General features: G+C 40.6%; 2 protein-coding genes across 2 annotated transcripts in view; one reads left to right on the top strand and one right to left on the bottom strand.

Annotated features, from left to right (window-relative positions):
• Positions 1 to 869: 869 nt before the first annotated feature.
• Positions 870 to 6,905, top strand: pgr (progesterone receptor; the record flags this gene model as incomplete). Its single annotated transcript, XM_083886401.1, has 8 exons — positions 870 to 1,726; positions 2,239 to 2,348; positions 3,018 to 3,134; positions 3,646 to 3,954; positions 4,929 to 5,073; positions 5,170 to 5,300; positions 6,480 to 6,637; positions 6,750 to 6,905. The coding sequence occupies 8 exons, from the start codon at positions 870 to 872 to the stop codon at positions 6,903 to 6,905; spliced, it is 1,983 nt and encodes a 660-aa protein (XP_083742527.1).
• Positions 6,906 to 10,641: 3,736 nt separating this feature from the next.
• Positions 10,642 to 24,886, bottom strand: part of arhgap42b (Rho GTPase activating protein 42b) — a gene marked incomplete at both ends in the record, with an annotated part of 104,335 nt that continues 90,090 nt past the window's right edge. The window contains 14 exons of the mRNA XM_083887254.1: positions 10,642 to 10,730; positions 12,628 to 12,707; positions 12,796 to 12,852; positions 14,458 to 14,614; positions 14,770 to 15,165; positions 16,043 to 16,193; positions 17,404 to 17,563; positions 17,661 to 17,766; positions 19,389 to 19,447; positions 19,638 to 19,722; positions 21,456 to 21,530; positions 21,639 to 21,701; positions 21,986 to 22,025; positions 22,827 to 22,905. Of these exons, the coding sequence (XP_083743380.1) occupies positions 10,642 to 10,730; positions 12,628 to 12,707; positions 12,796 to 12,852; positions 14,458 to 14,614; positions 14,770 to 15,165; positions 16,043 to 16,193; positions 17,404 to 17,563; positions 17,661 to 17,766; positions 19,389 to 19,447; positions 19,638 to 19,722; positions 21,456 to 21,530; positions 21,639 to 21,701; positions 21,986 to 22,025; positions 22,827 to 22,905 (1,597 nt within the window). The remainder of the gene's footprint in view (positions 10,731 to 12,627; positions 12,708 to 12,795; positions 12,853 to 14,457; positions 14,615 to 14,769; positions 15,166 to 16,042; positions 16,194 to 17,403; positions 17,564 to 17,660; positions 17,767 to 19,388; positions 19,448 to 19,637; positions 19,723 to 21,455; positions 21,531 to 21,638; positions 21,702 to 21,985; positions 22,026 to 22,826; positions 22,906 to 24,886) is intronic.

The raw sequence follows: 24,886 nt of genomic DNA on the forward strand, positions 1-24,886 counted from the left end.
CAGGTACTTTTGTTTTAAAGAATCGCTGAACAATGCCGAACTGTACATCAGTTAAAAAAAAGACTTAATAATCCTAAAAACGTGACTTAATCTCCAAAAAATACCAGGTAAATGTCTAAAATTACACACAGGTCATGGAGGAAGCACTGAATAAATATACTTAATTAACTGACCGTAGTGGAAAAGGGGCCATAATGCTTCCCGTCGCAGAGATGCCCGGAACGGTGTGAGTGTAACACAGGAAGTCCGTCTGACTGATAGAGCGTAATTACAACTTTTCGGTGAAAATATCAAATATTTTTACACAGTCGTAGTTTTACAAAGCGATTCCTTGTTGTTTTTAATCTTCTTTTCTTCTTCTTTTTTTTTTTTTTTTTACCTTTTATCCCTGTTGCTTTGGTGTTGATCTACATCGTCAGAATCCGTGGACTGTGTGTGTGTGTGTTCTGGCTATAACCTGTCGTAAGTCTTGCTAGGTCCATATATGTCATGACGAGTGAGTTGACACAGAGTTTTTATATGTAGTAACTACTTTAGTTGTTATTTAAGCTGTTATTTTGTCACATTTAAATCATATTCGTTCGTATTTACTGTGTAGAATTACATTATTATTCACTAATTGTGTGTATCTGTCCCAACCCCCCAATTGGGAAGCATTGGGCTAATTAAGAGCTAATTAGCTGTTAAAAACAGTCGAGCTCGACTCTTGTGTTGAGGAAAGTCAAAAGCCACTGCCTTCTTCGAGAGGGAGGAGGATTACAGGAAGGTCTGTTAGAGCCACTTATCACAGTAAACACACAGTCCAGCCTCCGGACGCACTCCAGAGCTCTGCTGCCGTGCCGTGAACTTCAGTGTGAGTCAGCCGCAGAATGAGCGCCATCTCCTCTCCTCCCATCGCCGAATCCACCGACACAAGAGCGAGCGACTTAACCGCATCCTGGTACAGTAATATGAAGATGTCTAACGAGGCGCAGGCTCTCACTTGTTCGTCCTCCGTGCGTAATTTTGGCAACATCGGCGCACTCATCCACGGTCTCCATCCAAGCAGCGAGGGCGCAGTGTTTAAAGAGTGCAACGTGCTCGACGACGCAAAACAACAACACTACTACGAGGACCGTGCCGGTGAGTTTGTCAAGTGTGACAGCGTCGTGCCGTGGGGAGACTTTGTCAAAGTTCAGAGGACGGACACGGACGTGGCCACGTCTGACGCAGGGAGCCTCTCCTCGACACCGACTGGCGCAGCGTTTAAGTTCATCAAAGACGAAAAGGAGCCTTCGGTGATCATGGACGCAGCAGGTCCCAACTTTGAGCCTTCACCGGAGCTGTCTGCTCTGGGCAGCTGCTGTGACACATACAGGAAGCAGCAGCAAACGCAACCAGAGTCTCTGGGTCTCAGTGACGCTGAGTTGACAAACTTCAACCCGGTTACCACAGCTCCTCGGCCGGGGATGGAGGGATCTCCAAACTTCCTCATCGACCTGAACCAGCCGGAGCAGCAGCAGCAGCTGAATCAGGTCAGGACCGACTCCAGATGCGCCTTATCCGGCGCCATGTACAGGAACGAGTTGGTTCCCCGCTGGCAGATGCAGACGTCTCCGACTGAGCCTCAGTACTGGTGTCAGTCCACGGGTCTGAGCGAGGGTCCGTTTACGCACAGCGGCTATGAAGTGATCCAGAGCCAGGGCTTGGTTCAGAGGAACTCCTCGCCTTATTCCGCATTCCCCGGGTAATTATCCATCTCTATTTTTTATTTATTTTTTTTCAAACATATGTTTATTGAACTTTTTTTTGCAAAGCACAGACACAATAAAAGAAAAACATAGTACAAACACCAAAGGACAGACATGACAAATAATTAACTCAACTGACTTTACATCTGATAAGCCAGATACTCATCCCTATTTTTATTTTAATTATTGTAAAATAATTGATAGACTATGACATATCCAGTCCTCAGTCATCTTTTTTGAAATTAAATTTGTTGAGAAAATATATTTTAAAAAAAAACTTCCTGTCACATTAATACTGTAAATCTAAACTGCAATCTGTCTAACGCAGACAGAATAAAAAACATGTTGCTTTTTGTTAAAAAATCCATCAAAATTAACATCCACACCTTTAATTTATAGTGTTTTTTTTGGCTTTAACATTAAAACAATTAAACCCCTATTAGAATCTAATGTAATCGACTTTATCGAAAGTATGTTATCTTTAATTATTTGTATTTTCCCTCCCCAGTATGCCCCCACTGAGACAGTGTGTGATTTGTGGTGATGAGGCGTCCGGCTGCCACTACGGAGTCCTGACGTGTGGAAGCTGTAAAGTGTTTTTTAAAAGAGCAGTCGAAGGTGAGCAACAAAAAAGAAATAGAAATAGAAATAAAAACCTAACTGCTTCGATATTTCCAGCTCACATCAGTTATGTAAGTGTTGCAGTGTGTTTTTTTCCCCAGGATGTATTCAGTTGCCGAACATCAAACATGCATGTGTGTTTTATCTCTGTACTCCAGGATTACAGTGTATCCTTTATCTGACCACTGTGTTCTTTTGCCTCCAGCACACTCTATTCCATTATATCCATTAGTGTCATCATTTATAAAAAGTTAATTTCAGGCAAACTACGAATGAACATTACTTAATTCTTCTTCTTCTATTAGATATTACACAACATCAGTTGTAGTACATCAACTGTAACTGACCTTCAATGTGTAAGTCGATGAAAGGTCATTAGCAACAGTATCACACTGACCAGTGTTCACCACCCCCCCCCAGTCCTCGTTATCTTTAGATGCGAGATATACGAGAGCCGCGATGTCTCACCGCGCCAGTGTCACTCTGTCCTCACAGCCCCTCTTGCCTCCGTCTCATTTTCTTCGTTAGATCTCTGCCTGAATGTGGAGGAGGAGTAGCCGCGCTAATAGTCGCCGAGGGCCCTTCAAAGTCCTCATTACGTGCCCACTTCAAATTGGTTGGGCACCTTGTTAAAAAATGATTTTTCTGTATCCTTTCACTCAACAGGCCATCACAGCTATCTGTGCGCCGGGCGAAACGACTGCATCGTGGACAAACTCCGTAGGAAAAATTGCCCGGCGTGTCGCCTCCGAAAGTGCTATCAAGCCGGGATGATGCTCGGAGGTAGTAGTCGCCCCCCCCCTTTTTTGGTGCTAATATACATCCATTTAAGCAAAAGATGAAACTGATAACTTCAAAGTGCCCAGATCAAAAAGAAATGACGATTTTCATGATTAAAAACAAGATTTCTGAATGTTTTGGCTTCTTAAATGTGACAAATAAAGTGTTCACATGCAGATTTGAACGATAAATAATACATTTTCAGCAGTGAAGTTTCCCCCGAATTTCATATTTAATATAGAGCCGAAACAATTAATCAATTATTAATCGACTACTTCAACTATTTTGATAATCGGTTAATCGTTTTGAAGCTTTTTTCATGATTGAATCAAGATTTCTGAATGTTTCGGCTTCTTAAATGTGAATATGTTTGGTTTGTGGACAAAAACAAGACATTCGAGAACATCGTCTATCAACTTTTTTTTAAACTTTTCTGACATTTTATCGATTATGAGTACGCTCAATCTGTGATGTTTCAAAATCCTAACAAAAACCCTTGTGAAACGCGTCACAGGCAGGAAGTTGAAGCGTTTCGGGGCCTTGAAGGCATTGGGCATACCCTCGTCCCTGATGTTCCAGACCCATTTGGCCATGTCGGGCGGCGACAGCCAGGCCCTGAACTCCATGTCGCGCATACCGGGCATCCGCGAAGTCCAGTTCAACCCGCAGATCATCGGCATCCTGGAGAACATCGAGCCGGAGGTCATGTACTCGGGCCACGACAGCTTGCAGTCCGACGTTCCCCACGTGCTGCTCAACAGTCTCAACCGGCTGTGCGAGAAGCAACTGCTTTGGATGGTCAAGTGGTCCAAGTCTTTGCCAGGTAACGGCTCAGGGTCACCAGTGGTCGCCATGGGGACCCACTGATGGGATTAAATGAAACTGAAATTCAATATGGACAAATGACAGTACAACTTTACAAAAACCCTTATAATAATTAGTTGTTGACACTGTATAAACCATAAAGCTGCTCACAGTCAAACACTTGAGTTAAAATGTGTTAAACAGCTCTCTGCAACAGTAATTAATTTTTTTAATGGACAAAGGTTGAAATATTACAATTTTTGAAAAATAAATTGTCAAAAGTTGAAACATTACATTTTCAAAAAAAAATTCAAAAATTGAAACATTACATTTTTGGAAAAAAAATGTTAAAAGTTGAAACATTACATTTTTGAAAAGTTGAAACAATTATATATTTTTTTTAATGGACAAAAGTTGAAACATTGAAAATAAAAACGAACAAAAGTTGAAACTTTTTTTTTTTTAAATTGACAAAAGTTGAAACATTACATTTTTGATTTTGATTTTTTTTTTTTTTTTACAAAAGTTGAAACATTAAATTATTGGAAAAAAAATAATTATTGACAAAAGTTCATTATCAGGCTTCTGCAGAGCTTGATGACAAGCGGACCATTTATTTGCATCAGGTGTTTTTGGGGCAGGGTATCATGTAAAACATGGCATGGGAGTGTTCCCTGAGGACCAGGGTTGGTAAACACTGATCTAGAGCAGTGTTTACCAACCTTTTTAGTATGGGGATTTTTATTTTTAAAGATGCCAAACTATCGTCATTCAAGTCACGACTCATTTACAGCGATATTCGTAACACCTCTTATCATTTTTCAATCAAATTAATTAAGACTTTTAAGGATCGTGGGGTTTGCTGGAGCCAATCCCAGCTGACATAGGACAGGTCCCAATCCATCACAGGGCCTAAAAAGATATACATAAATCTTAATTTAAAAAAAGTTTGGGAATAATGTGACACTTATTCTCTCTCTCTCTCTTTCCTAGGGTTTCGTAATCTTCACATCAACGACCAGATGACCCTGATCCAGTACTCGTGGATGAACCTCATGGTGTTCTCGCTCGGCTGGCGCTCCTTTCAGAATGTCACCAGTGAATATTTGTACTTTGCGCCCGATCTCATCCTCAGCCAGTACGTAACCATCACCGCACCATGTAGATTTCTTTTTTTTAAGGCCAGAATATTTATCGCCCCCCCCGCTTTTTTGTTGTTGTTTTTCTTCGTCAGGGACCAAATGAGGAGGACTTCGATTTACGACCTGTGTCTGGCGATACAGTTCATTCCGCAGGAGTTTGCCAACCTTCAAGTCAGCCGCGAGGAGTACCTCTGCATGAAAGCCATCATACTTCTCAACACAGGTAATGACACAGTTAACTTCTTTAAATCTGATTCCAGACGGTTGCAAATCACGTCGTAAACCAGAGTTGTTTATGCTAGGATGACTATCTACGATGGAGTTTTATGTCGCAGCTGCTATCGGGTCCTAGATTTACAAGAATAAAAGCCGATGGCTTTCTAAAACAGTCGTCGTTGCCATGTTACATTACCCAAGAGTAGAGATAGACCGATGTGTTTTTTTCAGGACCGATACCGATATTTGATATTGACGATATTCATTTATTATTTATCTTAGACAATAGACATGTTTGAAAATTCTAACAAAAAGTGCAGGAAGCTCCCAGGCTCAGCAGCATCTCTTATATAGTTAACTGAAATTGTATTTATTTAATTAATTAATTGTTTATTTATTTAATTATTTTAACATCGGTCTATCCCTACCCAACAGGGTGATTTTAATGCCAGAAACAACACGTTTGTGTGGTCCTTTCTGCTCCCAGTGCCTCTTGAAATGTAGCCATGTTACATTACACAAGAGTAGAGATAGACCGATATGGATTTATCAGGGCCGATACCGATTATAAGTCGTCAAGGAGGCCGATGACCGATATTTGGAGCCGATATTCATTTGCAGTAAAAGGGAAAGTATTGGCGTACAAATTTTGATTAATACAAACGCCATCACTTAACTTTAACATCAGATTTGCAACATGTTAGAAAATTCTAACAAAAAGTGCAGTTATAAAGTAAACTGAAATTGTATTTATTTATTTATTTATTTATTTATTTATTTAATTAATTAATTAAATAAATAAATAAATAAGGCCAATGACCGATATTGCCGATATTCATTTTTCCAAAATGTCAATAAAATGAAAATTCTAACAAAAATAAAGTTAACTGAAATTGTATTAATTAATTAATTAATTAATTAATTAATTAATTAAGGCCGATAATGACCGATATTGCTGATATTAATTTTTCCAAAATGACAATACAACTGAAATTTTATTTTATCTTTGTTCTGTTCAAACAAAAACAAAAAGTGCAGGGTCAGCAGCATCTCTTATAGTTAACTGGGATTTTAAATAAATAAATCGATCTCTTATCGGTGCTGACAATCGGTCTATCCTGACCCAAGAGTGCGTTTTAATGCCATAAACGAATAAACTTTTTTTTGTCGTCCTCTCTGCTCCCAGTGCCTCTCGAAGGACTCAAAAGTCAGGCCGCGTTCGAGGAGATGAGACAAAGCTACATCCACGAGCTGACCAACGCCATCCACCTCAAGGAGAAGGGCATGGTGGCCAGCTCGCAGCGCTTCTACCGCCTCACCAAGCTGATGGACGTCATGCACGAGGTGAGCTCGTCGAGGCGTCAGATAAGGAGTTGAAGTGGCTGCTCTCTCCCAAATCACTGAGATTACAAAAAACCTTTCTGTCCTCCTCCTCCTCCATCCCCCCCCCCGACAGATAGTGAAGAAGGTCAACCTGTTCTGTCTGACCACCTTCATCCAGGCCGACGCCATGAGAGTGGAGTTTCCCGAGATGATGTCAGAGGTCATTGCCTCGCAGCTACCGAAGGTCCTGGCGGGCATGGTGAGGCCTCTCTTATTCCACAGCAAGTGATGATGACGATGACGACAACACCAGATACACACACGCACACACACACACACACACACACACACACACAACTCTGTGGAAGAAACCCTGAGACTGGATTATTCGCACCCACGTTTTACACAAAACATCTGTAATCTAGCCAAACTTTGCTTTCTGATCTTCTCTTCTCTGCACCTCGTACACAGACGGTACTCACTTGCTCATATGCAGTAGGTTTTCGAGGACCTGGTAGATACAGTGTTATTTTTCTACTAAAGCTTAAATATTCTAATGTTTCGCACACCTGCCACTTAAAATAATCGCGTTATTTCAGGGTAAACAGTCGAGTGACTCAGGGAGGAGAAACTGGGAAGGAAAAGGAAAGCTGGAAAGAGATTAAAGCTGCGGTTAGGGCACATATCCACAACTATCCTTCAGAATAATGTAAATATAATAATAATAATATAAAAATAACCTACAAAAAAAACAGAAAAAGTGCCCAAAACACAGTCACAATAACACATTTCAGTCACGTCCATCCAAAACATTAGCATTAAATGAGCCTTTATATGATGCATATGACAGATTTAATTCAAATTAACGTATTTAATGTGAAGAAATCTTTAAAAAAACAACAAAAAAAACCAGGTACAAATACATCATATTCTATAAACTTTACATCCACTCTTATTTAAGTTAATTACTCGTCAAACAAAAACAGTACAACTGGGACTTCAACATATCCCCGTGTTAATAGAAAAAATGTGCAATAAGACTTAATTTTCATGTGAGGAACTTAGTATATATCATATTTAAGAGTAAAAATACTAGATTTATAAGAGAATTTTTTAAAAGTAGGAACACAGAGAGAGGAGTTTTCACCCTCAATTAAACAATTAATATACTTAATATAATACAAAGTTCTTTTTTTTTCTTTTAAATTTCAAGCACGAGTGACAAAGAATTGAACCTCAGGTCTTAATAAATCACGCTAACTATTTTAGGGCTTTTTTTTATTATAATAATAAAAACAAGCTTTCTGATTTTTCAGCTTCTTAAATGTGAATATTTTGGACCATTTTTGGACATTTTACAGCCCAAATAAGTCAAATCATGGATTAGTTGCAGCCCCCAAGCGATTTATAGACGCTCGTTCAGACACAGTAGATGATTGCAAAGGAAGAAAAGAAAAAGAAAGAAATGCCAAATGATCCACGTTCGGGATGTGATGTCATTTCCTTGACATTCACAGACTGCGCGGGAGTGTTTCTCCAGCGTCACTGCGCCAATGTCAAGTGACGTAAATGGAACACAGCGTCATCATCTTGGCACAATCTCAACATTTCTATTCAAAATACATTTTTGGCTCATTTTAGTTTGCGATAACTGACTTTTTTTTAAGACATTGATGGACTTTGAATGTGTTTTGACAGTAATATTCATTAACGTTACGGTATAATCTCCAAATACATGTTATCATTACTACAGCAGTACACCTGTGTACCAGTACCACAACAAGCTTCCGCCTCGTGAACATTCATGACGTTATTATAAAATAAAATAAAATAAAACATAATGCACATATCTGATAATATACACAGAAACAATATTATTTTGTTGTTGTTGTTTTGATCAGCAAGAGGAGAACATATTATGAGCATTTTGGTGTTCAACACACTTCATTCATGCGTCGCTTAACCAGAAAAGTGCACGGCAGCAGTGAAGCAGGTTCAGTGGTTTGAACAACCTCTGTGTCTCCCTCAATAAATGATTTAGTTTCCACACAACTAAAACGTTTCATATTATGGAACCCATTTTTGAGTTTTGATTATGTTCCGATATGTTTTTTATGGGGGGGAAGAGAGAGACGAGTCAGTCAGACGAGACGCTGAGATGATTTTTATACCTTAAATAGACATAAAGACATCATCCTATCATGATTATTCCAAATATACAGTGTTTAACAAATGTATTAGAACCACCATCCAAAGCCACAACTGCCCTAAATCAACAGCTCTTTAACCGAAACGATATCTTTAATGCTAATGCTAATGCTAACATGAAAAAAAAAAAAAAGTAAAACACATTATTATTATTTCTTGATTAAGATTTCAAATTATGGATGTATTCCTTAGCAGAAAATGTTTCTTTTTGCTCTATTTAGTTCTCAGAGAACTAGCTCAAACTAGCTGAAGATTTTGCGTAGCAGTTACGCATATTGACATTAAACTACACAGCTAATGAAGTGTCGCTTCAAGCTACGCGATAAAAGGGGAACAGCAGGGTTAACTGAGGCTAACTTTAGTAACTTTAGCTACTTTTAGCTACTTCAGCAACTTTAGCTACTTTAGTAACTTAACTACTTTAGCAACTTTAGCTACTTCAGCAACTTAACTACTTTAGCAACTTTAGCTACTTCAGCAACTTTAGCTACTTTAGTAACTTAACTACTTGAGCAACTTTAGCTACTTCAGCTACTTCAGCAACTTAACTACTTTAGCAACTTAAGCTACTTCAGCAACTTTAACTTTTTCAGCAACTTTAACTACTTCAGCAACTTTAGTTACTTTAGCTACTTTACCAACTTTAGCCTGGTGGTAAAAGACATCTTTGACCGTTTTTTAACGCCACAAGGCAAGAAATTTAACGCTAAAATGCCATTTCACACATACTATAGAAAAAATGAGCTCATGTCAAATGTATTAGGGCGTACATTTAAAGTGAATCAGTGTAATATAAACAACTATATGTGTTTAAATCGAATGTTAAATAAGAATATAGAGTTGTTGTTTTACTTATAGTCTATTTGTACGTTGAATATCTGACATGGAAGTGAGTGGGGAAGTGATACATGTGACCAAAAGGTCCTCGAAATAGGATGAAAAATGTTAATAAAAAAAAGCCTCCATATTTTAGAACTATAACTGGAAAGTTGCTACTTAAAAAAAAAAAATCAAGGTTGGCCGGTCTGAAAAGGTGAATTCAGTTTGTTGTCAAAATAAATAATACCATTTTTTTTGGTTTTTATGACGTGAGGTGGTCTAATAAATTTGTGAAGCACTGCACATTTGCTTCAAACACTCAAAATGGCTCTGAAATAGCTGTGACCCTTCAAAATAAAACATAAGGACTGTTTGTCGCTCGTGTGTAATATTGGTGATTTTATTTAACAATAAAATCCATGTGTTGTCTTAACGTGACCACAGTTACACACTGTGTCTAAACTTCATAAATAACATATTTCTTTTAACTTTTAGTTGTGTGGGAGCCTTATTTTGTAGGAGACACGGTTGTCACGTGAATATGAAAGTTAAGGTGCATTTAACCACATTGCTTTTTTTTTTTTCTGTCTCTCATAGATTATAGATTCTTATCCTGTCTTTTAATAAAACAAACACATTATAAAGATAAAAAAAAATAAAAATAATAATCACAGTTTGTTCCATTACAGTTAAAATTCAAATGTTCATGAAACTGCAGCTTGGTTAAAAAAAAGTCTTCTGTTGAAATGTTGGATGGAATTTAAAGTGTTGGGAATATTTTTTTTCTTTCTGAGAATAAAACCTGTGGAAATTGCATGGTGGTTGTTTTTGGTTGTTGTTGTTATTCTGTAAAGAAAATGTCTAAATACATCAGTGCAGTCGATATAATATTACAATAATAAGAAGAACAGTAACAATCAGCCACATCTGAATTGTTTTTTGTTGTTGTTTTTTTTTCCATGGATACCATGAAAAAGAGGCAACGTTTACCACCTTAGTTAGAGGAAGACGACATAATTCTCCGGGATTAAGCCGGTTTTCCCTTCGTATGTTGCTTGGAGCCAGCCTGGTTCAACAGAAGGGTAGACTGCAGGACCAAGAGACAGAGATAAAATCAGATCATTGATCATTGTTAGGTCAGATTTCTAATTAATCCAGTTTTTAAGCAGGGTGGTGAATCGTTGTACATATATTTTTTACCAAGCTTTATAAATAATCCACACAATCAATGGAGCAGAAATGTGCTGAATAAGGCTGTAAAAGATAGAGCCCTGTTAGTGCGTAGAGCAATAAATGAGCTGTGCCTGCCGGTAAGTGGTAAAAGGAGCGTTTGTTGACGTCTGTGCCTGTGGCTGCCGGCTCTGCTGGTTGTGTTAACAGGGAAACAGGCGCACTGACTGGTGCCTTCCATCTCCAGGTTACAGTGACCTTGTCTGCACTGGTTTCGGGCCAAGTCATGTCTTCATGGAAAAAAACGGCAATGAAAGAAAAAAAGAAAAATAATCCCACTGCTGTTTGGGTTTCTCAGAAAGACATATGATGGGGGTGTCAGAAATATTTTATGAATCCACAAAGATACTGGGAATCAAGAGTTTGCCGTGTCCTGCCAGTAAATGACAGACAGCCGAAGTGTCCACTGTTAACCCGTTAACACCGAAGTCTTAAAAATTTCCTTTTTCCACAATAACTTCCAATATCTGGCAGTTATTCACAATTTACTGCATGTTAAAATAGTGAATTAACAATTTGAAATGAAGAAAAACAAAAATATTCATTTAAAAACACCTGATTTTGCACGTAAAAACATTAGTTGAAATTATCTACAGGCATTTTTCCCACTTTTTCCCCCATTCTGGCGACAAAGACGCTGATTCATGTTTGGTGTGGTTATTACGGTAATTTACGGAAATTACCGTAATAACCAACACAAATGTTTACGGTAACGCAAACTGCGCTTGCGCGAACGCGTTGTGGTCGTGTAATTACGGTAAGGCAAAGTGCGCTTGCGCGAAGGTGTCATGGTCTGCGATATCCTTGGTTGCGTAATTACGGTAACGCAAAGTGCGCAAACGTGTAGTGGTCTGTGATATGCTCGGCCGCTTAATTATGATAACGTAAAGTGCGCTTGCGTGAACACGTAGTGGTCGTGTAATTACAGTAACGCTTGCACGAAGGTGTCGTGGTCTGCGATACGCTCGGTCACGTAATTACGGTAACGTAAAGTGCGCTTGCGTATACGCGTTGTGGTCATGTAATTACGGTAAGGCAAAGTGCGCTTGCGTGAAGGTGTCGTGGTCTACGATATCCTTGGTTACGTAATTACGGTAAGGCAAAGTTTGCAAACGTGTCGTGGTCTGTGATATACCCTGTCGCTTAATTATGATAACGTAAAGTGCGCTTGCGTGACCACGTAGTTGTGTGCGATATCCTCGGTCACGTAATTACGCTAACGCAAAGTGCGCTTGCGCGAAGGTGTCGTGATCTGCGATATCCTCGGTTGCGTAATTACGGTAACGCAAAGTGCGCAATTACGGTAACGCAAAGTGCACAAACGTGTAGTGGTCTGTGCTATGCTCGGTTGCTTAATTATGATAACGTAAAGTGCGCTTGCGTGAACACGTCGTAGTGTGCGATATCCTCGGCCACGTAATTACGGTAACGCAAAGTGCGCTTGCACGAACGCGTTGTGGTCTGCAATACGCTGGGTTACGTAATTATGATAACGTGCCATCCTCTGTAATATGCGCGGTTGCGTAATTATGGTAACGCAAAGTGCGCTAACGCGTCGTGGTCTGTGATACGACGGGTTACGTAATTACGGTAATGCAAAGTGCGCTTGCACGAACGTGTCGTGGTCTGCAATATGCTCGATCGCGTAATTACGGTAACGCAAAGTGCGCTTGCGTGAACTTGTCGTCTGTGATGCGCTCGGTGTTAAAGGGTTGAAGCTGTAAATGTGTGCTGCGCCGACGTCGTTTGCTCACCGTTTGTGAAGTGCGCCCCCTGTGGGAAGCTGAGCTCGTGGCTGTGCTCCGCCTCACAGGAATACATCGCCTTGGCGTCTCTGCGAGGACAAAAACAAGTCGTGTCCATGGCAGATTTGGAGAGATGAGAGCGGGATTAATTCGGGGGGGGGTTAGGGTTTACAGTACCTTCCAACTGGATTAGCCTGTGAGGTGTTTTCAAACAGCTGTGCTCTGGCTGCAACCCTGCAACAAGAAGAAGAAGAAAACATGTCCTGTGACCAGAGGATAAAAAAAGTAGGGATGTTTTTCTACTTTTCCTTCTATAAAAATCATCCAAATCAATCTGACCTTTTTTTCCGTGACCGAAAAACAAGTCGGTTCACTTTCTCGTGACCTCACTAGCGTTATTTGTCATTGTTCAAAACACGGTGAAAGGCGTGACGACACAGTGTGAGGGAGGTTTCCTTCCTCCGGGTGGACAACAACAACAACGACCTCGGAGGACGTCGGGACCTTGGGCAGGGCGGGCGGGCGGGCGGGGCGAGTGTGGGTGCTATACAAGGGCAACTACATGGATGGGGAAAGCATGTGACTTGGCTCCTCAGACATGACAAGTCAAACAATCTATTTGTCCCGGGAGAATGAGCGCAGACTGCTGCTGCTGCTGCTGGGTCACGTCAACCCCTGGAGCAGGCAGAGCATAATTAAAGGCAGCTCTCCCACCACAGAGGAGGAGACGTAAATCTCCTCGCACATAGTCCTGTGATGGTGGAGGAGACCTCTTAATGTCCAGCGCTCATAAAAACACACAGAGGAGGAGGAGGAGGCTGGAAAATCTCAGAGAGAGAGCGCTACAGAGAGAGTGCTAATGTAAGGTTTGTGCCACAGCTGCCCGAAATAAACATTGGTAATTATCAAAATTAATATTTATGTTTCTGTAATCTGTTTTTAGAAGCTCTTTAAACCAAAATTATATTTTTAATGCCAAAATATTAAATAATAAGTGGGGGCAGGGAGGCGTCACGGGAGAAAGTGGCCAAAATTGCGTTAAATGCTAATTTTTTTGGCTAAAGTCGCACATAGTTGTTTTCCGATTTTAAACAAACTTGGTACACTCGTTGCGCTCACGATTCCAAACAAATTTCTAATGTGCTTCAGTTAGCTCCGCCCACCAAGAAGTCGGCCATTTTGGACAGAAAAACAGAAATGGCTTACAAACTCGTCCTAGCATGTTCAAGCTAGCCGCGTCAAACTCGGTCCATATGTTCCAGACAAGTTAATGATTGAAAGTTATAAAAAAGGATTTTCTCTACGGCAAAATTGACGTTAAAATGACAGGAAAAGTACTTTACATTTCCACTTTTTGAAAGCTTTAACACAAACAGAACTCCATGAAATTTCGGCCCTTTCATGACAGTGGTCCTAGTTATTATTTTTGTCCTTGAATTTTCAAATTTACTGTTTTAAAACTCCCCACAGAAAAAAAAACAGTAAAGCACATTATTATTTCTTAAAATATGTTTTTGTGGCTGAATGTTATGCTTGATTAATTTCTTGATTCAACTTCTTTCCAAAAAAAACAATATCCATCATATCCATCCATCCATCAACAGAAAGAGATATTTATGCTTGAGTGATAACTACTCCTAATCAATTGTCATTCCTAAGGTGTAAAAACAGTCAGTAAATGACTATTTTCAACCTACATGCATCCATTTTCTACTACTTTATCCTCCACAGGACAGTTACTCATACTAATACGAATACAAATACTACAAATCGTAATGTATGACGTCAAATAAGCAATAATTTGACCGCGCCCCTTTTTAAAAAAAATAAAATCCTTACACTGATCCAGGTCTTTGGTAGCCGTTGGTAGCCGAGGTTTCCAGCTTGCGGCGCGTCACTCGTTTGGGCGGCAGCTCCGGGTGTTCGGCCGGCCTCGAGCCGTCTTTGGCCTCCATCGACGACAGACTCTGGACGGATCCGGAACAGCTCCTGTGGCCTGGAGGGAGACGAAGCAGGCAATAACTTCTTTCCGCTAGTAAAATGACAGAAAAAACGGTAAAACGGTAAATCGTGAGAGCGCTTAAACACAACGGAAATGGCTTGTAACCTGTGAAATTTATCCAGTGTTTCCACTTCATAAATGTACAATACCTTCAGAATTAAGCAGTGATTTCAGAGAGGGAGCCGATGAGCGGTTCATCTGCTCTGGCCTGATGTCAGTACGGATGTGTGGGGCTTTCTTGGGCGCAGGAGAAAGCCTGGGCGCGGTGCTGACCGACGAGAGGCTGAGCGCGTCCTCCGACTCTCCATCCGTGCGACCGGCGTCCTCCCTAGAGCTGGACTCCGGGCTGCTGACGCACGCCGAGCTGCTCCCGGGGCCGTTGGAGAGCTTCGACGGCGTCCGACGCAGGTCCAGCAGCGACGCGTCCTTGGTGGCCTGAGCGGACGAGGCTGTTTTGGAGGAGGCGTTTTGTTCCGAGGAGTGCGAGGACAGAGACTCCATGCTGCCCCTGGGGGTGCTGCTCGCACTGCTGCTGACAGCGTCGCCTATGCAGGGACCAGAGGAGACAAATGCAAAGCCCTCATTAAAACCTGCCATTTAGGTTCACTGATGACTTAAAGATATGATATGTAATCTTTTTGCATTCAAAATATCAAGACAATGTTGAGAGTTTTATATCAGCCAAAACATTTCCAGCACTCTTTAAATCCAAATTTCTATTAAAATTAAGTGAGAAAAAAAAAAAAAAAAATCTCAGAATGACTTGAAATTTACCATCATAATAGTCGGCATCGCCCTGAACAATGATCCATTGAAAATATTTGCAAACCTCTTAAGGAATAATTTTAATGAATTTTTGAAATTCAGGAAATGATCCATTTGCCCTGATGCACTTTGACAGTGAGCTGACTTTCTTCTCGAAAACAAAAAGTATCTCGGAATAATTAGAAATTTACCATCATAATATTCGGCATTGCCCTGAACAAGGATCTGTTGAAAATATTTGCAAACCTCTTAAGGAAAAATCTTAATGAATTTTTGAAATTGTTCTGCACGGAATCTCGCGTCAACAGCGGAGAGAGAGGCATGAAACAGTCGTTCGCGTCGTCACACAAAAAAGACACATCGCCGTTGGGAGACATTTATCTAAATATCAACCTAACTTTCAATGGACCAATGTTTATTTAGGGTGATTTTTCAAATTCAAATACTGTCTGAGAGGCCCCCTAGTGGCCGAAATGACATCCTATTTGTTTGAAAGTCATTTAAAGCGATCGTAATTGTTTAGTTTTCCCACAAAGTCGAGCCCGTAGGAGGTGAACCTTTTGCAGAAACCGTGTGCAGATGTCTTGACAAAAATATCAAAGGCCACGATTGGATTTGGCTGCAGTGAACGTGCTGCGCTCTCCGGTCGGTACTCACTTTCTGCATCTGCCAAACACAGCGTCGGAGTGTAAAGGCTGCGGGGCTTCCTGGGCCCCGCGGACACACAGATGGCCCGGCTCCTGCGAGAGCCAGGGCGGCTCAGCGGCGGCGGGACGGGCACGTTTGGATCCGGAGGCTGGCGGAAGATCTGGGGATGACAGACCCATATATGCAGCATATTATTACAGTTGCAAAACCCATACATCACTGCAAAAACAACTATTTCCTTTTCACAGTTTCCACATCTCGCCGTAAAGAAGCATCTGTGGCTGTTTCTGCTGCATCCGTCCGGCCGTGACCTTTTGTCCTGAACACGAGCCATCATTTGATTACATGTGACAAATAAAGTCTGGTCGATAACACGGGTTATGAGGCTGAGGTTGGCCTGCTCTGATAGCAGCAGCAGCAGGTAAAGACACACAGAGAGAGTCTCCAATAGCAACCACATTTGGTACAAGGTTTTATAAACTAACTACTTTTTTAAAAATGATGTCAATGGATCAGATTAACTTGATTTTAAAGAATAAAGTAATGAAAACAACAAAAACAACAACACCGTGGCCACACTTTTGCCTCCCCTGACCACAGCTTCCTCTGCAGTCACTGGGTCAGTTGTGGTCAGAATCTCTCAGCTCTGTGCTGCCCTCTAGTGGACGTACCAAACCGTTCCAAAGTTTTTAAGGTCACCAATACAATTTTTTTGTGTGTTTTCCATTAAAAGACATCAAAAACCAGACGTTTGCAGCTAGAATAGTCATTAACAATGTATAGAGCACGTATGTCAAACTCGAGGCACGGGGGCCAGATGTGGCCCGCCACGTCATTTTATGTGGCCCCGCGAGTGATTCATTTGTCTTAAAAATCTGTGTTAAAATAGGTCTGTGCCGCTTGAAGGCGTGCGTTGACCATAAACTACATTTCCCATAATGCATGGCTATCGCGTTACCCGGAAATTTGACGGCATCACCATTGCGGATCGGGTTCATCTATAATGCATCATATTTGTAACTTGAATAAGAAATAAATACAGAAAGTTATTTAGCAATATGTTACGGCGTAGTTCCCTTTATTTTACATTATATTTGGTTACATTTAGTTCCATTTATTCTGTATGACAGTTACATCTGGCCCTTTGAGGGTAACCATTATATACCACTATTTATGATTCATTTAATGTTATATTCATTGAAAAAAGTGCTTTTCTTTCAAAAAATAAGGACATTTCAAAGTGACCCCAAACTTTTGTCTGGCATCAAAGTTCGTTAAAAATTGTCGCCAACAAACAGGTCAATGAGCTTGTACCTAATAAAGCGGTCACTGAATCTCCGTTGTCGGTACTTTTGTGTGACTTTCTGTACCTTATTAAAGTTTTCAATGAGTATCTCCACCACGATGTTCTGGAACTTGATGTTCAACATGGCCGCCACCGTCTCCTCCTGCGATCGCATCAGCGTGGGTCCGAAGATGACGCCCAGGTTGGACACGGTCATCAGGTTCTGTTGGTTCTGCGCCGAGACGCTGCAGAGACACAGAGGATACACGGGCGTTAGATACTGAAAACGCGACAACGACAACGAAGACGATGTGATAAAAATGAGTCATTTTTGACACATACGTGACGAGGTGTTTTACGAGCAGCTCCAGCATTTCCTTGTTCCTCTCCGGCAGCTTGTGAACCAGAGCGTGGACGGCGCACACCCTGTAGTTCTGGTCGTCTGACTCTGAGATGATTGAATAAAATTATGAATGAGTTAATAAGAATTCTATTAACACGCCAGCGTAGAAAGAAGCACATTTAACACGAGAGAGAAGTGGTGATTTCCTCAGTTGGAAAAGAGTTGAATTGAAAATTAGTGCTGGCACATTAACGCGCTAATGGCGGATAGCGGCGTCAACGCACGTTAACGCACGTTAACTCATGCCATCCATACCGACTGACCGGAAAAAGACGCGCGTGACGTCATGTTTATGTGACTTTTATAAACAGACCGCACGCTAACGGCCCTAAAGGAGCTAATGCAGCTAACGGAGCTAACTGGCGCAAAAGGAGCTAAAGCTAACTGGTAAACTATCGTGGAAACGCGCCCAACGTGCCCAGCACTAGCCAAAAACATTTCCAGCCCTCACATTAAATCCAATTTCTACTCAAATGAAGTGACGACTTATTGCCTTATTTTGTTACTCAAATTCAAGGACCTGACGCAGCTTAAGATTGGAGGGAAACTTGTAAGAGCTGCTTTGTAACTAACGGCGCTAAAGGAGCTAATGCAGCTAATAGAGCTAACTGGTAAACGGTGCCGTGGCACATAAACATGACATCACACGCATCTCTTTCCAGTCAGTCGCCATGGAAACATGACATATGTTAACGTGCGTTAGCATTGACGCCATTAGCGCGTTAACGTGCCCAGCACTAGCCAAAACATTTCCAGCACTCACATTAAATCCCAAGTTCTTCTCAAATGAAGTGACTACTTATTGCCTTATTTTGTTAGCCTACTCAGGTTTCCCAAACCTTAGCTGACATGAAATCCAAGGTCTTTTCAAAGACTTTCCAGGACCAATTCCATCAAATTCAAGGACCTGACGCAGCTTAAGATGGGAGGGAAACTTGGAAGAGCTGTTTTGCAACTAACGGCGCTAAAGGAGTTAACGCAGCTAACAGAGCTAACTGGTAAACGGTGCGGCGGCGCGTAAACATGACGTCACTCGCGTCTTTTTCCAGGTCAGTCGCCATGGAATCGCGTCATACGTTAACGTGTGTTAGCATCGACGCCATTAACGCGTTAACGTGCCCAGCACTAGCCAAAGCATTTCCAGCCCTCACATTAAATCCAATTTCTACTCAAATGAAGTGACGACTTATTGCCTTATTTTGTTTCTCAGGTTTCCCACACCTTGGTTGACATGAACTTCAAGGTCTTTTCCAAGACTTTCCAGGACCAATTCCCTCAAATTCAAGGACCTGACGCAGCTTAATATTGGAGGGAAACTTGTAAGAGCTGCTTCGCAACTAACAACGCTAAAGAAGCTAACGCAGCTAAAGGAGCTAGCTGGTAAACGGTGCAGCGGCACGTAAACATGACATCACGCGTGTCTTTTTCCAGGTCAGTCGCCACGGAATCGCGTCATACGTTAACGTGCTTTAGCATTGACGCCGTTAGCATGTGAAATGAAATTTAAATTATGACACAAAAACAGTTCACATTCACATTAAAAAAAACATTATTTTTGCGTCTGTCTGATTCAATATCGATGTGTCTAATGAAAGCAAACAGGGGAGGAAATGATGCATCGCCTTTTATATATATATACACAATATTAGCGACTTTTCGTGACTTACTGGCAGCCATGATGAAGTCTTTGTGGAGCCTAAAGGTCATTAGAGGCTCGGAGAGGCACCTGCAGAGTGAAGAGAATGGTTATCATTTATTTCCCTGATATTTTCACGGCTCCTTTGTGTGTGTGTGTGTGTGTGTGTGTGAGTCAGTGGCAGCCCGCTGAATACGTGACTAACACCGAGGAGGTTTTTCAAAGGGACATTATGGCGATAATGATGATTTGTGACGGCTGCTGGCAGGGGCGAGCTGACCTGAAGTAATTCTTCAGGCCGCTGGTGATGGTTTTGTTGTCCCACGTCTCTGGATCCAGGTCCGTGTCCACAGGTGCTCTGGATGCTGTCGACGAAAAAAACAAAAAAAACAAAACACATTTGTTTTCACAATCGCTGCAACAGTTAAGCTGCAGACAGAACCAGGATGACCTGACACGACCCGCTGCTTAAGCACGCAGCGGTTTGCTCGCTCGGTGTAAACACGCTCAATATAAGTATAAATATAAACATAAATGCACCGGGGTCGATGTGTGTGATGAGTTCAACATCAACATACACACACACATGTAATCCAAATTATTCACACACCCACATTTTTAACCGTATGCAAACGTGTAGACGTCGGGGCTAAACTACCATGGTGATAGCACAAACAACACAAGGCCACGCAGGACGCAGTTACAGGGTCACGCCACAAGGAGGACCTCTTTACTCACTCTGGTCTACAGTGTCACACAGGAGGGTTTGCTGAGAGGAATGGTTTCTCCCAGAGAGTTTTTTTTACACATCATTTAAGAATATTATGAAATATTGAACACAGTCGTGACGTGAATTTGTCACTGATCTGTCACGGCTCAGCGGTGCAGACTCAAAATAATGTGTTGTCTTCATAAAGACTCTGTTGTTGCTGCTGCTGTTGCTGACGCGCCCAACTACGTAGTCATCACATAACGCAGGGTTGCAAACACTCGTGAGGTCGCGCTGATGACATTCACAGTGATGTTTCGCAGAATTTCAAAATGAAAGTCCTCGTTTTTGATATGGAACGACGACGTGTACTTCAGTATAATGAAATAAATCTAAAATTAAGTCAATAATAACACCGACAACTGTAATTAAAACACCAAAACTGGCTTTTACACATATTTATATATATATATATATATATATATGTATATACCAAAACAGGCTTTTACATATATATATATATATGTATATATATATATAAACATATATGTGTATATACGTATATATATATACTTACATATATATGTGTATATACTGTATACATATATATGCGCGTATATACACATATATATATATAAACGTATATACACATACATATGTATATATATATATATATACGTGCATATACACGTATATATATATATCAATATAAATATAAATATATATATATATATAGCGGTAGAATAAGGTGTAAATACATACATTGATAATTACTAATAAAGGGCTTGTGTGCTACTTATACATGTTAATGGTGGATATGTGTTTCTTAATATAAAGTAATACCATATATATGTATATATATATACATATATATATACACACACATGTATATATATGTGTATATAGATATATATGTACTGTATATATATGTATGTACATAAATATATACACATATATATGTATATATACTGTATATTTGTATATATATACATACAGTATATGTGTACATATACATATATAAACATGTATATATATATATACACACACATATATATGTATTTACATATATACACATTTATGTACACATATATATATATTCATATTTATGTATTTATATATATAACACATTTAATACTGTGATAATTAGAACCAAATGTCTAAATATTACTATAATTAGTCTTAAATTGTCTTCAAACATGTGATATTAACCGCGGGCCACCGGTTTGACACCAGTGATATAAGGGTTTGATGAATATTATCACAGTTTATTCAGCAATCTGTAATTATGTCACTCAATCAGTCTTTAATTAAGCTATAATCCACATCTCATACATGTACATAGCTCTCGTCTGGCTCCATGTTTTCTCCAGTAAAACGAAGGATACTCACAGAAGACTGTGGTCATCAGCCTCTGGACTTTGGAGTTGACTCCTCCAATCCTGTACAACCCCATCGTATTTATACCTGCAGGACGACAACAACAACAACAATAACAATAAGAATAAAGAACATGTGCATGAGCCGGAAGATTGAAAAAGTAAAAGCGGGGGGGGGGGGGGGGGGGAGCCTCACTTCTCGTCTCCACCAGGTCAACGCATCGCCTCACAAAGTTGAATCCCGTCTCGTTAAGGAACGCTGCAGCAACACAACAGACAAACAGACAACAACAGGAAGAGGAAGAACCGACGTGTCAACAACACAACAGTCAGGGTGAGGGTTAAACGCAGTAATAAGTAATAATCTTCCCTCTGCTCGTGCTCCTCATAACGAGATAGTGTTGTGTCAGCCGAGTGGGTGTTGTGTCGAGTAATTGTGTTAATGAGAGACACGGCAAGAAAAAACATGTGATGTGTGTGTGTGTGTTTGTGTGTTTTATTTCACTGGAATGAAACTGAGAAAATAAAAAAATTGACACTTACTCTCTTCTCTTTTGCTCAATATGGCGGGCAGGTTGTAAATCTAGAAAGAGAAAATCATCATCATCATCATCATCATCATCGAGGAAAAATTCCTGGAATATGAAAACCCACGACTATTTATTTATCTTCCCAGAGCTCCGACGCTGTTCTATTATTAGCTCACAGTGAGGTCATTCATTGTTTCTTGAAACACACTGGAGTCACCACAAGGGGGCACCAAATAGTGACAAATAGATCAGCTGTAGTGTGTGTGTGTGTTGTAAAACAGCAGCTACAGCTAAATCAAATGTTCCAAGACAGGGTTCCTCACCCAGGGGCGCAGCTTGTGAACAAGCAAGGCAGGCAACTGCTTGGGGGCCCCCCGAGCTGATAGGGGGCCCCCCCCCCCGACACTAGGAGCCTGAGGGCTGTTTTTTACTGAAATGTGCAGTGACCAGCCGTATCCCAGTCCCCCCTTAAAAAACAATGGGCGATTTGCAATGACCTCTCAGTAGGAAACCCCCCCTAAAGGGGCCCCACGTTGTTATTTACGTTACATTATTTACAGTGTAATGCATATCTTTTTTTACTCAGTTTATTTTCAGTTATTTACAGTATTTTATTGTTCTATATATTTATTTTGTTTTATAATGTGGGTTTTACAGTGTTAACAATAAAAACAGCCCTCAGGCTCCGAATGTCGGGGGGCCCCCTATCAGCTCGGAGGCCCCAAGCAGTTGCCTGCCTTGCCTGTTTACTATTTGTAACATAATGGTGGTGAACACTGGTCGGAAGGAAGGGCCCCCCTGGGGAATTTTTGCTTAGGGGCCCCTGCAGACTCTAGAATCGCCTCTGTCCTCACCGGCTCTTTGCCGTCCATGGCCTCCAGCCACAGCCTCCTGTTGGGCTCCGACAGCGCCTGCAGCGTCATGATGCCGTGCCTGGAAAAAAAAGATTTCAGAGGTTTCAAATCGGATCTCGTGGGGGCCCCCGGACGGACCCTTGTTTACGCCAGGGCCTGAGACCGCTATAAAAGGACTAGAGTGCGACTAAAATAGCTCGCGTGCAGATTCCTCGACATCAAACTACGACTGCGTGCCCTTGTTTGGCTCTGTGCTGCGCGCATCAGTCCACACCCAATTAAAAAGCCGATATCTGCAAAGTGACATTCATTTTCTTTTTGCACACCCAGCATGCACTCACACCGTCACATTTGTTCTAGATACTAGTAGCTCGAAGTGGACCTAACGGTCTAATGATACTGGTAAACAAACAACATCAAAACAACACCACCACCACCAGTGATCGTTAGTATGAGCATGGAGGCTGCATGTGTTACAATTAATGTGTTTAAACCAGATTATATAGAAAAGAACATTTTGCCATGCGGGAGAGACACTCAAATAGTTAATTTGACGGTATTTAGGATGCCCAAATATATGGAAATAATTCAGAATAGTTCATTTCTGACACACTACAATCAATGTCGACTCTTATTATGTACATATTATGTTTTATTGTATACACATTCATGCTTTTTTTATTGGTATTCTTTCATCCGTCTTGATATACATATATATATATATATATATATATTTCCTAATTAACCATGGTTTTCTTAATTATGATATAGTATAATTAGTTTAGTATTATACTATAATACTTTCTCATTCCCTCAAAAAAATTATATATGTACGTATATATATTTACATATATATATATATATATTTACATATATATATATATATATATATATATATATATATATATATATATATACATACACACGTTTACGAGATAGGAAGGAGTTAAAAAAAAAAACGTTTAGAGAGAGGGACGGGATGATAAACTGCATTTCAAAGAGTCAAAGTCTGGATCAAACCCCATAAATCCAGACATATAGCTAGCATAGCTATGCTAGTACTATGCTAGTGCCGTCACAGGAAGAGACGTCTGACACAAGAATCAAAGCCGAACTGTAGATCAGTTATAAAGACTTTACAATCCATAAAAATGTGGGTTAATCTCAACTCAGCACGGTTAAGTTGCGTTTCCACTAGCATAGTACCTATGCTATGCTAGTACTATGCTAGTACCGTCGCAGAACGAGACGTCCAATACAAGAATCAAAGCCGAACTAAGCCGAATTGTAGATCAGTTAAAAAGACTTAACAATCCTTAAAAACGTGGCATAATCTCCAACAATTACCAGAGAAATGTCTAAATTCTCAATATTTAACAGTGGATTCCGGTTTATTTAGAAGAACTGAACAAATAGTTTTAATGAACTTATTCCAATGATTCAGTTACACTGAAAACAACTGCTTTACAAGTCACTAGTCTCAACTGGGCACGGTTAAGTTGCGTTTCCACTAGCATAGTACCTACGCTATGCTAGTACTATGCTAGTACCGTCGCAGAAAGAGGCGTCCGACACAAGAATCAAAGCCGAACAAAGCCGAATTGTAGATCAGTTATAAAGACTTAACAATCCCTAAAAATGTGAGTTAATCTCCAACAATTACCAGAGAAATGTCTAAAATCTCGATATTTAACAGTGGAGTCTGGTTCATTTAGCGACTGAAAGAAGTTCAGTGACCTCTTCCTTGGGTCACATCTCACACCCTCCACAACTTTTTCCTCTCTTTTCTGATAGCAAGTCCTATCAAACAGACATAAACAGACAAAATGGCAGCCTCTCCTTGGCAAAGGTAATGACCGCATTCCATTTATGTGAGCTAGCTCCGGGGGGGCTCCTGATGTTATGCATGCATGCATGAGCGTCGCGGGGCGTTTACTGGGGACATTTGGTGGAACAGAGCCATCGTAAAAACACAACTTCTGTGACAAATATCACTAAATAACTTTTTTTGGGTTTTGGGTTTAGTTGAAGGAAAGAGCTCCAGGATGAAACTGGTGAAC

Source organism: Microchirus variegatus (genome assembly GCF_963457635.1).
Source record: "Microchirus variegatus genome assembly, chromosome: 3".
NCBI lineage: Eukaryota > Metazoa > Chordata > Actinopteri > Pleuronectiformes > Soleidae > Microchirus > Microchirus variegatus.